Genomic DNA, 20,131 nt, shown 5'->3' on the forward strand with positions numbered 1-20,131 from the left:
ATGTTTTTCCTGTACTTTGATTTGAGATATGAATGGGAACATGGTGACAACTATATTGTGTAGTAAATATTCACAAAACTGAAATATATATACAGTACTCTTCACACTGTAAAAAATAAAAAACTGAAAGAGAATACCTTCAACTATTATCCGACGAGATATGTAAATACAATTACCCTGATCTATATCAAACTATTAAAGAGATAAATGTAAATATAAATTAATCACTTAGCACATATATATTTATATGTAACAATCAAAGGGTTACATGAATACAAGGATATACTGCTGTACTACTGTGAACTTTATCTGATTTGTGCTGTTTATGAGTGTTTTTGCAGAGGATATGTACAGATTTTTCATACTTCACTTGCTCTGCATGATTTGCTAGTATTGGCCGTCTGGTTGACAGTCTGACCTTGTACTAATAATCCAAACTACACCAGTTAAGAGTAAGACAATGATCCTGAGTGCCGGATCTCTGATGTTACCTTTTGGAATTTCTTCTTAATTGATTTAAAGCTGTCATGGCCATTATTTGACCACTGCATTGAGGTGTTTCTTAGAAGATCTGCCATCATGGGTGGTTTCAGACCAGGTTCCTTCAATGGGCTCTCATCTTCATAATCTGCACATGAACACTTAGATCAGCCGGCAGTATTATACTACTGTAATAAAGTTACATCTTTTATAGATTACCCGAGTGAACTGCTAGAACCATCATGTATCTACTAAGAAGATTTGTCACAGTGGTATACCGTAATAAACTTGCACGTGCAGGTATAAATGACTCATGCAAGTTTTCAACAAAATGAAAAGAATATGTTTGAAGATCAAAACCACCTGATGATGCAGGCAGCTGGTAGTGCAATTTTAAGAACTGGGATGCTTCTTTATCTTTCTTGTGGCATAAAACCCGTACTAGTGTGTGAGCATCTACCAAGTGCCTATGTCTATGCTTATGTGATTCAACTCCAGTCGGAATAAGTTCGCTTGCAGTCATCAACATCTGGATCACAGATTCAGTCTGATATAGAAGAGAGAGGATCAGTGTGAACATAATTACAGTTACAGGTAATTTGTTTAGAAACTGAAAAAACTTTAGCAAAATTAGCCACCACAACAATTAAAACAATACAAGAAAATATTGATAAACTTGAGATTTGACAAACCTGAAGGGAGTACAAATTCAAAATTTGATGGGCAAATTGTGCTTCGTTCTCAACTAGTGAACGGGGAAGGCCTTCACCATCAGCTATAAAAAAATCCTATTTAAGAAGCATGGAACTACCGTGAGCACTGATTTATTGGCAACTAGATGCAGAAGAACCTAACCGCTTAATTTCAAAATTGATGATGATGATAATTTAGCAAGCACACACAGAGCCCATACCTTTAACATATTTAGGTCCTCCTCCATCATATTGATATCTGCATCAGAAAATGCACAAGAAGGGCCACCATCCAGAAGTACCCAAACAAAGCCATCCTATACCAGGGCAATATATTAGTACATCAGAGTCGGGGCCTCGAAAGACTAGCCTCACAAGGATAAAACATACCAGTGACGCCTTACAAATGCTTGCCACCACAAGATCTCTAAGTACGTCATCAACATAATCACATATATTGTTGAGAACCTGCGTATAGGTATCAACATATAATAATCACTATGGGTTCTAATACACAAAGACTACTTATAAATAGTTACAGGGGAGAGTTGAGACATGAAGAGAAACTTGGTATCTTACGCTATCAAAGTTTGGAAGTATGTTATCGAAGCGAGCACTTCCAACACTACCACGATATAATCGAAACAAAAATGTGTCTCTCATATCCCAGAACACGACTCTTGCTCCTACAAGTAATGTGAGACATAAGCTTGTAAACACCATCAAGTGATAAAATTAAAGTGGAACTATAAACTTACTTCCTAACAAAACACAAGTACATATCAAGTCACTAGAAAAAAATTAACTCTACAGATAAGTCCAATAACTCAGACTTTGTATTCCTTTATTAATTAAAGGTTGCAAACCTAGTAAAGTAGAAGGAATGTTCATAATTAAGCAAACACTCATCCAATACTTTAAAATATGTTTTACAAGAAATTGATTATCTTTCGATTGTGAGTCGATGCAATTCGGGTTAGGGATATGTTTTGGGTGGAATCTTGGCTACAGAATAAATATCACTTCTTTTATAGAAACTTAGTGCGTCTTATCTGCATGGTGCTCCTACCTTGAGTATAAACTTTAAAGGGAAGTACTGAAACTTCCACTAATTATACACCAAGAAGTTATGTTACGATTAATATTACAGACTTACCTATGAATTCACATGTTCTTTTGATTGCATCAGCTGCTGTATCCCTCAGACTGTCAAAGGTAGCAACAAAAAGCTCATCAACTGATTCACTATACTCAGATACAGTTTCTGAAGTCTCTCGACTTTCTTCACCTAGATAAAAAAACATAGAACAGTCAGAAACTGTTAAGCAGAAGTTACTATATTTGGGTTGGAACCTTATGAATGAGACATGATCAAAGTAAAAGTAAAGTTTAAATCAACAACAAATAATCATAAATATTTCTATCGTAACTCAATCAGATCAAGCATGTTGCTTTAACATTAACTTCAGATAAAATTCTCCATAATATAAAAACATTGATAGCACATCTAATAAAGTATCAATTTATCACTACTAAAATGCAAAACAGTAGCAGTCTAGCCTAGTTGTAATTCATTACTGGTAAGGCAATCCTCCCACACGAAAAAGGTCATGGGTTCAAATCAAAGAAAATTATAAATTTCAAAAAGAAAATAAAATAGTAATACTTCAACTTAATATTTACTCTCACTAGCAAGACAAATAATCATATTAAAGGCTGATTCTATCAGTTTTAACAGAAATATAAGCATTATTTGCAATTTTGAACATATGTCAAAAGAATAAACTTTTTGGCTCCAAAATCTGTTACAAAAACTGAATCACAACCTCTGCTGTTGTCAGATATCGTCGCAGATCCCCAAGATTTCCTAATTCCATCTTCTAGTATACCCATTTGTTTCTGAATATACTGCAGAAATCAATAAAATCACATTAGAATATTAGATTCTTCCTTAGAATATTTGACATATACCATCATGCCGACAAATTGTTGTTTTTTTATCACCTCTTGATGGTCGTGTATTTGAAACTGATAATAGCAGAAAGCACAAATGCCTCTAGTGTGTAGGATGCAGTTACTTGAAACGTTAACAGGAATATTTTGTTTTCAATGTTTCTAAAAAAGTTTTTGGTGGAGGTAAAGGGGGTATGCAAGGTCAGCAGGTTAGTGCATCTTTAAAAGTACCCACTCAACTCTTGACATGCTTTGTACTGGCATAAACCTTGTCCATATTGTATAAGGTTTTGTCATTGTATTTTGTGCCAGTGAGGTATCATCTTTTAATAGTTTAAATCACTCGTATAATTCTCTTTTAAGTGGAACAAAAAAGGAGCTACAGCAGATATAGCCTAAAGTATGTGAAGTGAACATTCAAAATGTTAAAATAAGAGTATATATGACAGAAACTAAGCATACTGCGTAGTAAAGTGATATTATTGGGTAAGGATAATTAGTGATACTCACTTGAAGGGTGTTCAATCTGATGCAGAGCTTAGACACTGTCAATTCCACCAAATTACCATTAATTTCCTCTTCAAGAAGTACATTCTCAACAACCTTCTTTTTTATCATGGGGAATACTGCCTCCTTGTATCGGGTCAATGGAGGCACAGGAGGATACAAATGGTGCTTATCAACTGCATTAATTATTTCATAAGTTTACTGCATACATCCAAATCCAACAGGCAATCACATACACAAAACTTAAAAGCTAAAAAAAAACTAATCATTAGTCATTACTAGTGCTTTCAAGAAAGGTTATCAGGGAGCATACAAATAATGGAAGGTACCAGAAATTTGTGCAATAAAACAATCAGCTTAAAATGAAAAGTAATCATTACAGAAAAGTGTGTATAAAATGACAGGAAACCAGAAGGCATATTTGCATCCAGACTACAAGACAATGGGTTAGTGAAGATTCAAGGAGAGCAAGTAAAAAAGCAGCAAAATGTGGACAATGGTACCCAACACATACCTATGTGGCTACAAACTTTATGTAAATAGCTATCCAGTGTGTGGAATATTATGGAAAGTAGAGCTTGTAGGTGTGTAATATCTAACGGAAGCCTCAGTCCAAAAAATTGATCCACCGTCTGCAAACCAAGAAGGATGTAAGGGTCACTGTAAGAGTATAAAAAAGGATAAACTATTTATCAAGATAGCAGAATTGTCATTACAAGCATACTGACTGATTGTTAATGGAGACTGTATAGACAATAAAATTATCTTGGGAAGTGCATCCAAGCGAAATCAATATGATTCTACAATATTTACACATCCAGTATTGCTACAGAAAAAGTTCATTAGCAAAGACATGCACCTCCTCTATTATTCTAAACACTTCAACTGCTGAAGATGAGTGTTTTTGCTGATATGACAGTGGTTCCCAATCCTGTAAGCAGAGAGAACTAGAGTGAGGAGGAGTATTTGCACAGGTACGTATAAGAATATAAGCACACATTAAACATGTAGCACTTGTTAGGTTCTATTCAACTAATAAACTTATAAACCATAGTAACATTTATACTGCTAATGTTTCAGAAGCCATTACATAGTGCAGTCAAATGCATACTTTAATAACCAAATGTAAAATAAACCTCGAGGTCGAGAATGCGCCCAGTCCATTCTAAAATTCGTGCATGCTGAGCAATTACCCACTCAAGAATAATAGGCCTAGAAAACTTTCCAACCTGCAGATAGTGTGAGATAATAGTTAATCTACATGCTTCATAATCAAAAGTTTCCTACCAATCCAGAACTGATGGTTTAACAGAATATGTTTTTAGTAAAAATTAAAAACTCCCCAGTCAACGTAAATTTGAACTTCTGACGTGTTTAACAAATTTAAATCTTAAAGTGATCCAGAGACAGCAAAAAGTATGTAGTAGCAGTCAAGTAATTTTGCAGCATGTACTGAATTCAACTATTGACCAGAAATCTACTGTTCATTTTTACAAGACAAAGTTAGAGTTAATGGACCAACAGGTTGCCATGATAAGCAACAAAAAACCACCACCGGGAAGATACATGTTAGCAATTAAGCAGTACCTGATATCGGTCAAGTTCTAGGCTGGAAAAGGACCGTGACTCGTTTGCTTTACATGTAGAAGAAAAAAGAAGAGTCAGACCATGCTCCAAACTACCCACTGCTGGAAGCACTAATTTAACTTCGTCTGAAAGAGAGGAAACTTGCTCAAGGAATGGTTTCTGCAGAGATTGAAAATAATAATAAATTAGCACATCGTAAATATGCACAAATACAGAGTTGGAGAAAATGCTGCTGTCGATCATGGAAACCAACCAGTCTTTCACCATAAAGTTGGTGCAGTAGTTTAGCTGCAACCATTGCTGATTCTGGATACCAGTCACAGAGGACAGGTGAATACAGATTAAGTTCTTTCTCAGCAATCACTCTTACATCATTTGCAAGCACAGCCAATGCATTACCCCTCTCCATTTGAGATCCAAGATTCATATTATCTTCTATCTGAGATCATATGGTAGAATCTTAAATATGTAATCACCATTCATGAGGAATCTATTAAAATAAGACAAATTCATGTGACTGCCAATGACTCACCCGCCTATATGCAGCTTCAACAGATCTCTCAACATACATTTTGACATGTACAATGTCAGGACCACTTAGAGCATCAGATGTCAACTGAAATATATAATGTATCTTGTAAAGGAATCATATTATAAAACAGCTACAACACTTCAATTAACTACCAAGAGATTAAAAATTGATGATTAAATATTACTAGCACGAGTAAAAACCAAATTAACTAGGTAATTTCTTTTCATTGTTCACTGTCCTTAGCTTATAAGAACTTGCCAGAACTTTAAGCCTGTGTTATAGAATTAGATTTAAGGAGTGAATATTCTAGTAATCGTCTAGAAGATCTGGTGTCACAGATTGGACACTAAAAATTTGCCATTAAGATTATCCCACAACCAAGAAGTCCTACCTTGTTTTCATCTTGAGCACCATAATTTTTGTTTCTAAGTACCGACGCCAGGGTCAGAACTTTTGCGAAGAAGTCATGTTCCTAAACAGAATAAGAAAAAACAATAAGTACTCGTACAATAAAGCTTTGCAGTAAGAACAACACAACAAACTACTTTCAGAAAGTTACAGAAGATTTTGAAGGAATGAATGTTACTCAGGGAATGCCAATGGAAAAGAAATCATTCCACTAAAAATCTAATCTGTAATGCTTCTTCCTCACGGTCTATACACTGACTTTAGAGGAAACCTAGAAATTAGTTGACCCAGATTACCGGCATGGTAGCTAGAAGCTAAAGATATCCAAATTTTTTATAAAGCGTAGGCTGTACAGCAAGCCATCTGAGATTCTGAGTACCAGGTGTAATAGTAGATCCTTCTGTCTATTTAGGAAACTACGAAGTTACTAAATGTTACTCCATCTCATATTATATGTCTTGTTTTAACTATTGAAGAGTCAAATTGATTAAACTTTGACCGCAAATTACACATATTATCCAACTTAAAAAGATTAAAAAACTTCTTATTAGAAAATATATCTAATCCCCTTCAAAATCCATTTTTCAGATTTTTAAAATAATTAAAAAAAATTCTTTAACTAATGGTCAAAGTTTGGTCAAATTGACCAACTAATAGTCGAAAGAGGACACATAATATGAGATGGAGGGAGTATAGTTTTCCTCTATGGTGTTGAGGTAGCAGCAGCTACATCAATGAGGCTCTTGATACGATGCTTACGTTGATTGAAAAATGCCCATTGCCACTTTCAATGGTTGTCTATGTTTTTTCTAAACATATATAGCTGAAAGAAAACTCTTGTAAACTACACAAAGACAGTCAGGCAAAAAAATGAGAACACTAAGTAGGGTTTGAGAAACAGCACTGAAAGAGAAGCAACCTCACTGAAGTGCAGATGATAATCTTGAAGTTTGCTGTCACACCAATAGGTAATTGACCATAAAATAGCTTGCACCAAGCTCATTTCTGATTTAGAGTCATCACATTCAATGTAACAAACTAAGCTGTTTATGTATTCTTCATCTTTCCCTCTGCTACTTTCAGCAGATAGAAGTTTCTGCACTTCAATAATTGCATGATCAAGAAGCATTTCCTCTTCAGTCAGAACAAACTTCACAAGCAAAAGTACTATGTTAGAAATTTTAGTAGAAACTAGAAACGAATGATTATAACAAATATATTTTAGTGATTATTCAGTTTTATTAATTAAATAAATACATATATACAAATGGATATTCGGTCATCACCATCACTTATGATCACTAACCGACTACCACCTTTAATTGTAGCTATTAACGATGACTATTAATCAACTTCTCACATAAAAATCACTACTTTCACATATTACTTATAACTGCCACATTCAGACTTCAATCACCAATTTATAGTACAAAAATCACTAACATGTACTTTCTCTGTCCCTCTCATTTCTTAACATTTTATCCCACTGCTCGACACGCAGTTTGATGCGCCTATTAGACATAGTTCTATAACTTCTTCTAAAAATTTTCTTTTTTCTGAATAAAAATTTTAAATTTTTTTATAGAACTATACTTTATAGGAGCATTAAAGGCATACACCTGTGCATTGTCACCTGGAAGTCATTATGATGTCATACAAAATATAAAATTCATGACATATTCCATATTCATTACAAACTGGAGTAGAGGACAGAAGAAAATAGTATAAGATGCCAAAACTGGCAACCAGTAAAAGGAGTGTAACAGCATCATACATGTAGAATCTCATACCAAGAGCTAGACTCCAGAGGGGTAAAATGGAAGCTAAATTTCATAAATAACTGGATAGTCACAGTGTACATCATATCTATTAACAATCTACTTAACACAAGTTGTGGGAACAAGTGCTAAAATACAACAATCGACAGATTCAACCGAAATTTACAATTAGTGACCCTAATTCATGCAATTTTGTCTTGCCGACCAGGTCCTCGAGATGTATTTGTCACACAAATTGGGTTTATGTATATATCTTTTCCTTAATTCACATTTCAGTATAAAAGACCTCAAATTTTATAATCACCCACTCTACTTTAATGTTTTACAATGCTAAAACTCATTTTTCTTTATTCCAAAATTTGGATATAGAAATTCAAATGTAGTTTCTAGGAACTTCATCCCATTACTAGAAAGAAATTTATACCTGTTGAAACAGCACCCAACCATATAGTGCATTATGCATTTTCTGCGTAATTCCTAAAGTAGACCACGTCAACTTGCAAAGCTTCAAAAATTCATCAGCTTCCTATATAATATAATATCTGAGTAATTTATTGGTGTTCGACAATACAACAGACATCAACTAAAAAAACAACAATCATATACCTCTATAAAATTGCCTTCATCTAGAATGTCAAATATGCCAAAAAGCAACTTCTCATAAAGTCTGATGTTAAAGTGATAACTGGTAGCCCAATAGCATGTTTCACCTTGAATACCAAAATGACCATTAACAGAGGACAATAGCAAAGACACCTGGCGGATAGCTGCCAGGACCTCAGTACGTTCAGAGGTCGACATTAGGTTGTCCCATTCCTGCAATATGACAAAATAAGAATTGCTACCAAATAACTGATTAAGGATCACCTTTAGATGCCCTATTAATGTGGAAGTACCTCAGAGTTGTTCATCTTTGCAAGTAATGTGTCAATTACTTGCTTATCAGTTATTAGATGATTAGCAGAAATAAAGACTTCTTCAAGAATATTTGCCTAGACAACAAAATCATAGAGTTACAATGAATAGCTGAATATTAAAATACTATTATAAAAACTCCAAATAAAATAATTTATACAATTAAGATCTAAAAATCTACTTGCACAACTTCATTCTAAAAGTCAAATGTCAAATACAAAACCACCAAAATTTGTAAAATACTATGAACTTATCAAATTGCGACAAGGTTTGATTACTTGTCGTTTCTTCCATTGCATATAAGGTTTTTCATAAAGAAAGTCGGACTTAAATATGCCATTCAGAAGCCCCAGTGAAATCTGAGGAATATCAAGTTGTCCACATGCTTTTCTTGAAGCAAACTGCATTGATGTTTGCCTAACACAAGCATCCATTGCTTCTGAAATCTAGGAAGAGAAAATAAAAATTGTCAGCTATTACACAAACAAAGGTCTGAACCATGGAGAATCTCTATTCAATTCTGTATCCAAGTGAGATTCAAAAACTACACATATTTCAAGCCACAAAAGTGGTGAAACTGACAAACTGTCGACACACTAATCAGATTTTCACAAGTGAAAACTGAACAAATTTATACGTCAAGTATTTAGTAATCTAAGTCTCCCATGTATTGACTTAGTAATTGTAGGCTTTTTGGGTACACTGACGAGCACTATAATTCTACAACAAGATTATATCAATAATTCAATAATTCATACACTAAAAAGTGTATTTTGGTGGTCAGTTACACACACACACACACACACAGAGAGAGAGAGAGAGAGATAGATAGATAGATAGATAGATAGATAGATAGATATAGATATATACACCTCCCTCCCTCAAGTGCCATAAAAGTAATTCAAACTATAAAAGCTGACCTGCATCTGAACACGAATGGTGTTAATGACTTCATCATGTCTTTCAGGAGATTGGGACTGAGACCGAGGATGTTTTTTGTCCTTTTTATTCTTCAACCCAGCAAGAAACCCTGAACTTTTATCTTTCTTTTGATCCTCAAAAATATATATTTCAAGCCTAGTAGTAAATAAAGAACGGAAGTTAAATCAATTAACAAACACCAATAAAGACAGGTGATCAGGTCAGATCAGGAGATATAACATGACAGGTAAAACTGCATACTAAGTAATAGCAAGTGTAAAGATTATGTGACATATAATGACATACCCATAAAATGCCATACACGTCAACAGTATTTCATAAGCTGATTCCCGCAAATCATCATCCGATAATCCTTTAGAAGTTCTAAAAGTATATATCAGTCACTCAAAAGAAAAAGTTTTCAGGCGTTGTAGACCATATATAAATTGCAAAAACAAAATATAGCCAGAAACACCAAAATTATACCACTTCTAAAGTATTAATATAGAAGTACTCTTAACATTTTTAAGGATATTAGTTGAGAAATAGATACCTGTATGCAGCGCAGGTAATCCTAAAGAAAGAACCCTATTTACTGGCTTCCATTTTTGCTTATTAGCTGCATATTTGTCCTTAGATTCATGACTGGGGACAGATATTTTTTGAGCTATCAAACTGTCATGTAGATCAGATGGATGCAAGTCATTACTGCTGGAATGATTTACAACAATCGGAGGAGGAGCACGGTGAGGAGGAGATCCAGCTGACTCTGGATCTGAAACAAGGAAATAGGTATCCCCTAACTCAGAATCCATCTGCAGAGAATAATGCATAATTAAAGTAACATTTAGGTTGGTGACTGAGGATACCCACGTAAAGGCAAATCCCTTCAGTAAAGATGATAATATGTATGCAAGCTCTAGGAAAACATTCCTCGTAAGAACTCTAAAGAAAACAAGCAACAAATCTGGGTTTATACTAGTACAATACAAGTCACAGGTTAGACTATGAAATTTTACTAGTCATAATCATAATAAACAATAACTTCAGACCCACTGGATTATTACAATGCACGATTCTGATGAGTTCTTAGTGTTCATTTTTAGCACAAGACTGTATATTGAACTTCAAAAGTTGAAAAATATCACACTCTCACACACACACACACACATATTTACAGCTGAAAAGGAGAAACTTAAGATTGGGACTGAGATGTGCATTATCAAATACAATAACAAAACAAGATACTGAGGCAGCAAAATCCTACCGTGATGGGATACTGAGCTTCTTCTGTGAACTTCCTTGTTGCCTCGGATATATCAAGAATTCCATCTAATTATCATAAACCAAAAAGCATAAATCAAATATAAAGCTAGCTGGAAAGGCTAAAATTAACTCTCATAAATAACTACATGTAGAGGTGTACTTCAAATAAGAACATTGCATTACAAAACTGGTGACTGGTGATTGGTAGTTCCATGACAGGTATTTTCTAGCTGATTAGAAGAGTTGTAGACTGAAATAACATCACCTAATAGATATATTTATAATTGTAATATAGTAGAACCCCTCTGAAGTGATATCCTGGGGACCGGAGAAATTTATCACTTTATGGAGGTTATTACATAAGAGAGGATTCTAATTTTTTTATAAAAATAATTATTACTCTCTCTGTCCCTCTCATTTCTTTACACTTTTTTTGCATTGCTCGACACTCATTTTAAGGCGCATATAAAACATACTTTCGTAATTTTTTTAAAAAAAAATTCTTTTTTGTATAAAAGTTTAGACAGTAAATATTTATTCATAAAAGAAAAAAATTCAAAATAATTTATCAAACTATGTTTTATGAGAGCATTAGAATGCATGCCGAGGCCCCGTCCCCCAATGTAAACAATTGAGGGGGACAGAGGGAGTATTAATTTTCTACATACTAGTAAATATTATATACATTATTCTTTTGAATTTTCAAATGATATACTACCATTTATGTGCATTGCCACTTGAAAGGTCAAAATAACACATAAGAACTAGATAACATTCCCTAAATTGATGAAATTTTATTGCAAATATCATATAAAAGATATCATTTTGATGGCTTATTTATCCTTTTTATCTTTCTATGAATTTTAATATCAGGTTATATTTACTAATATGTATTACTATGTACTTATTGCTATTTATATTTAGTTATATTCTTGTGATATTTATATTTTATTAAGTATTAAATTTAGGTATCTAACCAAACAGATTTCAGTATCCCTTCGGCGTAGATTTTATTATGTTTCAATTTATATAATTTCTTGATTTTGCTTACCTTATTTATTAAGAATCTTTATAATATTTTCATATTTTTCCTCTTTTAAACTATAATTCAATTGACTCTTTATTTTATCTGTTGGTTTAAATCTTTTTCATAATCTTGTTGGCTCTACGGACTTATTATTTTCTTTGTGTTGTATCTTTCAGGGTACATGACACAAAGTAAAGCAGAGCAGGAGTTTTCGTGGTGCTTATAGCTTGTTGTATTATGATACAATTCATTATATGAATATGTATCTTGTGCCAAAACAAAAAAGAGATCATACAGATGTATTATAGATAATTTACATGAGAATACATAGTGTGAAAGTTATTCAACAAGAAAAAATTGCACAAATCAGTATTAAAAATATTTTATAATTACAAAATAAATATAAAAGCATGTATATGGTTGAGAATATCACTTTATGTGAAAGTTGGGACCAATATTAACACTACAATTTTCTTAAAATATATTAATTATCACAATAGAGGGGTTATTAGATTTTAATACTCGTCCCAGCTTGGGACCGGAACTTTTTATCAATTTAGAGAACACATAAGCCAAATTCACAATTTCCAAAACAAACCAAGTGAATGTATGCACACATATATAACTGTATTAGCTTACTCATTTTAATAGTCCTTACAGTCAGTTACGGATGCTAAACATTAGAACATGAAAGTAAGCTTATTCTATTAGGTAACAAACATGACAGGTGCTAAGTTTAAATAATCAAAACGATAGCAAGTGAATTTATGCAATGGTATAAACTACTAGATTGATCTGAATTATAAAATGAATTGCAGCTTAACTTCATCTTAATTTGATATGATACGATAATAGTGACTTGAAAAGGTAGAGCAACTATATAGATGCTAAATTTGAATTAAAGCGAAAAAGCAAGTGATATATAGCTTACTAATTGGATGCTGGAGAGAGAGAGAGAGAGAGAGAGAGAGAGGGAGGGGGAGGGAGAGGGGTAGAGAGAGAGAGGGAGGGGGAGGGAGAGAGAGGGAGGGAGAGAGAGAGAGAATAAGCTATAATGAGCATACTGGATTGGATGCAGTGGAGAATATAATCGGCGCTGAGAGTATCATAATCAACGCTAGAGATAGAATTCGAGGAGTTGCGAAGCTCTTTGACGAAGCCAGCGGCGGGAGAGAGTAAGAATTTGATGAGCTTCCGGCGATCTCGGCGGTAGCGTTGGAGTAAGGACGGCGTCGTTTCCATTGCCGGCGATGAAAGAGATTCGAAAACGAAAATTAATAATTTCAATTATTTAGTAGGCGGCTTTACAGAGAAAAGTAGTAGAAGAAGTCTGAATTTAGGGGCGCCAAAATGTCCTCCCAGCCTGCACTCTCTTACTTTTCTCTCTTTCCTGTCTCTTTTTCTTGAAATGAATTGGTCCTCGGTGTAGTCAAATAATCGGATTTAACTCGAACTTCGTAAATTTCGATTATTAATATTGATGCTCTGGATATTACTTGAATTAAAGATTTAATATCGATAAATCTCTGCTCATAATAATACTTGAATATAACTTGATCGTAATGTTTAATATTTTAATTTAAATAATTATGCAGAATTCAAACATGTCGATCGAATTTATGCTATCAAGTTTAAAATTGTATAATTGAAACATATATTCGTGATTGTAAAAATCATGAATCAGAATTTTGATTGCCAATTCAGAATTTATCATAAAAATATTGAATATTTTTTAATAAATCAGGAGTTTTTAATTTATTATGAAAATATTGAAATTTTCTTTTACTAAATCAGAAATTTTTAATCAAATCGAATCAGGTGGATCCATAAAATATTTTTTTTGAAATTAATTAAAGATTTTTCAATAAATCAAAAATCCTTAAAACAGAGGTTTTATAAATTAAGTTCGAACTTGAATTGAGATCGTAGTAGGTGAATATTAAACAGCAACTTGGAATGGAAAATCCTTGGCGAATGTTATGTTGTAGTAACTTAATAAAAATGTTGTTTTCATGAAAATACAAGCAAGGAACAAGACATCGAGAAGGTCTCTAAAGTCCAAATACCAAATTACATCATCTAGATAAATTATTATGTAGACTTTTCGACCAAAGTTAAAAAATGCACAACGATGAATACAGGAAAAATATTTAGCCAAAACTTTACAATACAGGATAAGCAGCATACAAAAAAAATTCATTTACAGAGAAGAGAATTAACGGATGATATTGAAAATTGATTTACTTTTTGTGTTTGTGAATATACTTTTATAAATACAAGGATTATCATGGGCCTCCTGAGAGGCGAGAGCTATGAGAAGACAGGACTTTTATCAGACCTCTTCGATGCTGGTATGGCTTTGCTTTAGAATATCGTATTTGCAAAGGGGGCAGGTGGCGTTGATGTGAAGCCATTTGTCAATGCAGGCACAGTGAAAATGGTGAGCACAGGGAAGTTCTCGGAGCTCCGCTCCATCGTCATAGGTTGCGAGGCATATGCAGCAATCCTGTAAATATTATCAATATCATCTCAGGTAGTTTTGCAGATGTTATACTTGTTTATCTGAAAATGAAGGGAGGAAAAAAAAAAAAGCGAGGGTGGGGGAATAGAGAAAACATACCACATCCTCTGCTGCCAGGATTCTTTCAGTCGGCGAGTCTGTGCCACATTCAATCATTACTCCACCAAAAGATACTTGGATCTCGCCATTTGATTTCTCTGTGTTGGCAAGCCTCCGGAATTTATATTTCGACAGTTGTTCAATGTCTTCTTTGGTTGCTCCTTCCTGCATTAATAATATTGGGAGAAAGTTTGGAAAATATAGAAGTAGAAACCCTGACAAAAAAAATTGGGAGTAGAAACCTATAATTCATAGCACTTGTAAGTTGTATCATAATCTTCTAGTACAATCCCTTGTGGGTAAAAAATGTAACGAATACCAACTTTCATAGAATACAAATAATCCTAATGTTTTTAATTGCAAAGAAAAATTAATAACCAGTTAATCAATTACAAGTAATTTCATATTATTCCTAGTTTCCTACACGCTTGAAGATGTACAAAATAACCAAAACAATTTCACTATGGGTTGAAGTAGTTACACACTTACACTTCATCATTTACTCAAAATCCAAGTCATTTGAGTACTTCGATACCAGAAGAAGAATTGAACATAAAGAATTAGCATAGATGAACCTTACCTGATCTACCACAGCATACAACACAGCAATAATGCAGGGAAGGCAGCAACAAACTGCAATGCCAATGATGCATGCCAGTGCCACGCAAAACACAACAAAGAATACATCAAAAGCCAAAAATATTATACAAAGCCTGCGCAAAGATCACATAATCAATCATTTGGATTTAATCACAGTAAATTAGATATGAAGAGGTAGTGCCAACACAAACCAATATAGCTGAGGAGATTGCTCGATTAATGCTTGCCCGTCAGGAGAGACCCAATAAAACCCAATGATCCACCAGACGAAGGAAAACATTGTATTCGCCGATTCCAAATTCTTCACCACAGAACTAAGAAGAAAAACACAATAGATATGACTATATGAGCACAGTATATTAACTCTCAAGATATTGCCTAGAACTTTCCGCACTAAATCTTGTGATCTCGTGCATTTACTCTAGATATATATGTAGTGTGAGGATAGCGGTATTAGCTTAGTATTAATTACGGAACCATACACATCTATAAATGTCAACTTCCCACTACACAATTAAGACATTTTTTCTTTACATGCATGTCAAACCTAACAACTGCAAAACTACCATCTGACTACACCAGATTTATTTGGGGATGTGAAGGAGCAAAACAATACTCCCTCCGTCCCTTTTTAGTTGTCACATTTCTATTTTTGTTGGTCAAATTGACTAAGTTTTGACCCAAGATTATAGGTCACTCTTTCATTATTTTAAAAAACTGAAAATTACATCTTAAAGTAGATTAAAAGTTATTTCCACTGACATATTTTTTTTATTTTTTCAATTGATAAAATATTAATAAATTTCCGTCAAACTTTAGTCAATTTGACCGGCACAAAGCCAAATAAGACAACTAAAAAGGGACGGAGAGAGTATCTAGTAAGACTAAATTAATATATGACCTTTATGGACTTTTGTTCCTTTCGAAATGCTATCCATAACTCCATGACAAAAATATTGATCGCAATTGGGCAGAAGTCAACAAGAGTCACGCCATTTTCAACAGTAACATAAAATTCACAGTAATCAACTAATGAATAACTATCAACAATAAACAAAATCCTATTATGGTTTCTCATGATTCATATCTAAATTCTACTCAACAGATATAAACAATGCTGCAATTAATAGTTCCTAATTCCATGGTAATATTGTCAAGTATTTTGCAACCATAATAATCTTCCTATCATATCTAAAGTAATAGAAATAGTTTTCAACTACTTAGTTTTTGAAAAGTAGCACTGATTAGTACAAGAATAATTACGCAACAGTGTTTAACATTTTGACCTTCATTAGTCTAGGGTGGCAATTTAGGAAACATGTGTGTCAAACCTGATGTTTACTACAGTACCATTCTATCTGCACTTTATTCAAGGGATGTGATTGAGCTGTTAATAAACGTTGGTATAAACTAAAAGGGAAAATAGATTTTTTTGCCACTCAACTTATAGTGTTTTTAGAAATTTACCACTCAACTAATTTTTTTATTCTTTTAGTCATTAATGTTAGGTTTGGTTTTGTTTTTAGCCACCAACTTAGGTTTGGATTTGATTACTAGCATTATGATAATTTTTTGTAGCATCATTTATACATAGGGATAGTATCTAATCTTTGATAATGTGTCGTATGTTTATATCCTTATATATAGCAATAATAATATAAAATGAGCCGATGAAAAATTAAAATCAGGAAAAATAGTAATTAGATTCTAAAAATTCAATAAATCATGAATATGAAATCAATGATTTCAAACAATTCACCCTCTCTCATAAGATAAAATGTAATTGAGTGATATGACGCATCATCTTTCGCTATTAAACTTTCAATGGACTAGCTCAGTCTAAGATCTCTCTTAAATTTATCTTCAAAAATTTTAATAACTTTATCTTATTATAATTTTCGAGATAAATAAATAGAGAGGAAAACTTAATTTTCGATGATTGTCCTCTATATATAATGCATCATTTTATATTATTATTACTCCCTCCGTCCCTCTCATTAGTTTACAAATTTTCTCTAGTGCTTAGCATGTATTTAAGATTCTTATAAAACATAGTTTCATAACTTATTTTTGTGTGTAAAAATTCAAACGCTGAATTTTCATTCGGAAGAAAAAAATAAAGTTATATATGAAACTACATCTTTTAAAGGCCATATAATGCGTGTAAAATTCTTTTCATCCAAGGTAAGCGACCTTGAAGACATAAAAGTACTACATATAAAAATACTACATAAAAAGTACTACATATAAAAATACAAACATATATCAAATCATCAAAATATTACCGACTACCACTATATTTTAATAATGATACACATAAAATGTAATGCTAATAATCAAATCTGAATCTAACTTCAGTGACAAAAAAAAAGAGCTAAATCTAACACTAGTGAGTAAAATAAAAAAATTATAGTTCAGTGGTTAGTTTCTAAAAACGCAATAAGTTTAGTGACAAAAAAATTATAATAATGCTGGTAATCAAATCCAAACCTAAGTTGGTGGCTAAAAATAAAACCAAACCTAACATTAGTGACTAAAAGAATAAAAAAATTAGTTGGGTGGTAAGTTTCTAAAAACACTATAAGTTGAGTGGCAAAAAAATCTATTTTCCCAAATCTATTTTCCCAAACTAAAAAATGACCTCTATAAACTGTGTATGTTACATTTATAGTAATCAACTAATCAAGAACTATCAACATGAATTAAACTAAAGTTTCGGAGTAAGAGCAAATAATTTCTAAAACCAATCCGCTTCACATAAGTTACTAATAACATGATAAACTTTACTAGTCATTCCAACTATACATCAATCTTGTCATTATATTTAGATTCATAGCAGCGAGCTCTAACTATTGTAAACAATGAGATACTTAGTTTCCGATGATTACCACCGATTAGCACAAAATAAATTGTGCATCAGGCCATCGGCATATAACATTCAGAACTTCATTAATCTAGGTGTGCCAATTTCAGATTTCAGTTGTTTACAAACTCATCAACTGTATCAATCTGAAACTAACAATTTTTTTATAAATAATCATACATACTCAAAAGAATATATAAGTTCAATAAAGAAGTGATTTCGGATCATATTCATTTTAATCCAACCGTAACCTCTCATTCTAAATTTCGTTAAAATTAAGTCCAATTCTAGTACATGTAATACATCGTCACCCCTAACCAATCATTAACTGCAATAAGAATAATCACACCAACTCGATAACACCTAAGAAGCTCGAGCCAACATACCTAAGAACCCTAAGTTAATAGAATATATGAGTTAGCTATATCAGATTTTGAGTCATTCACATTAATGTGAACGGCTGAACGCATCAATTTCGAAATGCTCTAAAGCTATTAAATAAACAAACATATAAGCTTAAAAAAAATAAAAGAACAATAAACAAGTCATTTCGGATCATATTCATTTTAATAACCTCTAATTTGCCAATTTCGTTAAAATCAAGTCAAATTATAGTCCCCCTACACACATTACCGCCCTCAATCAATTATAGAACGAAATTACCACAATATAACCTTGTTGTAATTCAATAAACACTTAATAACCTTAAACTCAATTTTTCCATCTTCAATTCATCCCTAACCTCTCATTTTCCATCTTAGTTAAAATCGACTCAAATTCTACTACATATCACACATTGTCACGCAAAACCAATACCAAAACACAAATAACACAATCGCAATAATCCAAAACCGCCACCATCACCAACATACCTCGGAACACGTTCTGTCAACCGCGCCAACGTCACATACCCCTCCCCCTCCTCCTCCCCCTCCCTCCTCCTCACCCTCCTCCTATACTCGAAACAAACACAAACCATATGCACCCCACATTGCACTCCATACCCTAGAACCCAAACCCTCAACGGCGTCTCCGGCCTCTCCTCCCCACTAATCCCCACCACCACAAACCCCACCACAATAAACACAAAGTTCCACAGCAAATCCAGCACCACCACGGGCCTCGAGTAGGCCCAATCCGACTGCCTCTCCTCCAGCTCCTCCGCCGCCGTCTCTCTCACAACCATAGATGGGTTGGTCAACATCCGCCGCCCCGTTGACCGGCGGAGAAACCGGGAGGCCTCACGCAGACTCTGCTGGCGCAATGATGGGCTGGTGGGGTCGGGGGTGGTGGGGTCCAGTAGAGGCGCGGAGGTGGATGGGGTTGAGGGGATCATTGGGATGCGTGCTGGGAGGAACCCTAATTGGAGTGGCGGTGAAGCTGAAGAGGATGTTGTGGAGTTGTGTAATGAGAGAGTAGCTTTCGATTAGTTGGCGAATAATCGTGGGGGGCTTTTGGAATCAGGTGAATTTCGTGGATGTGTTGATGGAGTTGATTTCTTTGTTTGACTTGTATTTTGTTTATAGTTAAGCATGTTGCGAAAATCGGGGGTCGGATTTATTCGGTGAAATCATGGAACAAGGATTAATCGTTGATTGATTGAATTGAATTGATCGGGGATTAATCGGATTAATCAGTGATTAATCAGAAATTTAATCAGTTCGACGAGTTACGAAACAGAGATTAATCGGTGACTAATTATGATTAATCACCTAATTTTAGAACAAAGTTAAGTGGTCCTTATCCTTAAACCTGCAGGTTCATGTTCATGTTAATGATATCTTCTGTATTGATAAACTCCTCTGTACACTCTCTGTTCCATTCACGTGTGTACAGCGATATTTGGCACAAATCTAAGTTTAAGATGAATATAAAATTTATTTTTGTAATTTAATTCTAAATTTTCTTATTGATAATTTTCATTTTATGAAAATAAAATAATTTATAAAATTATTATTTGTAAAACCGTTAAAAATGTGCCC

General features: G+C 33.6%; 2 protein-coding genes across 3 annotated transcripts; both read right to left on the bottom strand.

Moving 5' to 3' along the window:
• Positions 1-120: 120 nt before the first annotated feature.
• On the bottom strand, positions 121-13,476 carry LOC108204597 (protein unc-13 homolog). 2 transcript variants are annotated; one of them, XM_017374119.2, is made up of 26 exons: positions 13,131-13,476; positions 11,041-11,105; positions 10,327-10,588; positions 10,080-10,146; positions 9,773-9,929; positions 9,131-9,298; positions 8,834-8,929; positions 8,544-8,753; positions 8,362-8,463; positions 7,079-7,309; positions 6,143-6,223; positions 5,752-5,835; positions 5,473-5,658; positions 5,220-5,378; positions 4,769-4,861; positions 4,492-4,563; positions 4,147-4,264; positions 3,636-3,808; positions 2,999-3,080; positions 2,329-2,460; positions 1,752-1,858; positions 1,563-1,640; positions 1,394-1,489; positions 1,173-1,268; positions 844-1,027; positions 121-628 (listed from the first exon to the last, which is right to left on the bottom strand). In XM_017374119.2, exons 1-26 carry the CDS (start codon positions 13,306-13,308, stop codon positions 447-449), a joined length of 3,459 nt encoding a protein of 1,152 aa, XP_017229608.1. In that variant the 5' UTR covers positions 13,309-13,476; the 3' UTR covers positions 121-446. The 2 variants fall into 2 exon arrangements, with proteins under 2 accessions (XP_017229608.1, XP_017229609.1); XM_017374120.2 differs by lacking the exons at positions 11,041-11,105; positions 13,131-13,476 and having other exon boundaries at positions 10,080-10,157; positions 10,327-10,467.
• Positions 13,477-14,198: 722 nt separating this feature from the next.
• LOC108204481 (E3 ubiquitin-protein ligase At4g11680) lies at positions 14,199-19,647 on the bottom strand. The gene is made up of 5 exons (XM_064086153.1): positions 19,022-19,647; positions 15,478-15,600; positions 15,267-15,399; positions 14,687-14,851; positions 14,199-14,572 (listed from the first exon to the last, which is right to left on the bottom strand). Exons 1-5 carry the CDS (start codon positions 19,483-19,485, stop codon positions 14,399-14,401), a joined length of 1,059 nt encoding a protein of 352 aa, XP_063942223.1. The 5' UTR covers positions 19,486-19,647; the 3' UTR covers positions 14,199-14,398.
• Between the last annotated feature and the right edge of the window lie 484 nt (positions 19,648-20,131).

The sequence above is a fragment of the Daucus carota genome, chromosome 1 (assembly GCF_001625215.2).
Source record: "Daucus carota subsp. sativus chromosome 1, DH1 v3.0, whole genome shotgun sequence".
Classification (NCBI taxonomy): Eukaryota; Viridiplantae; Streptophyta; class Magnoliopsida; order Apiales; family Apiaceae; genus Daucus; species Daucus carota.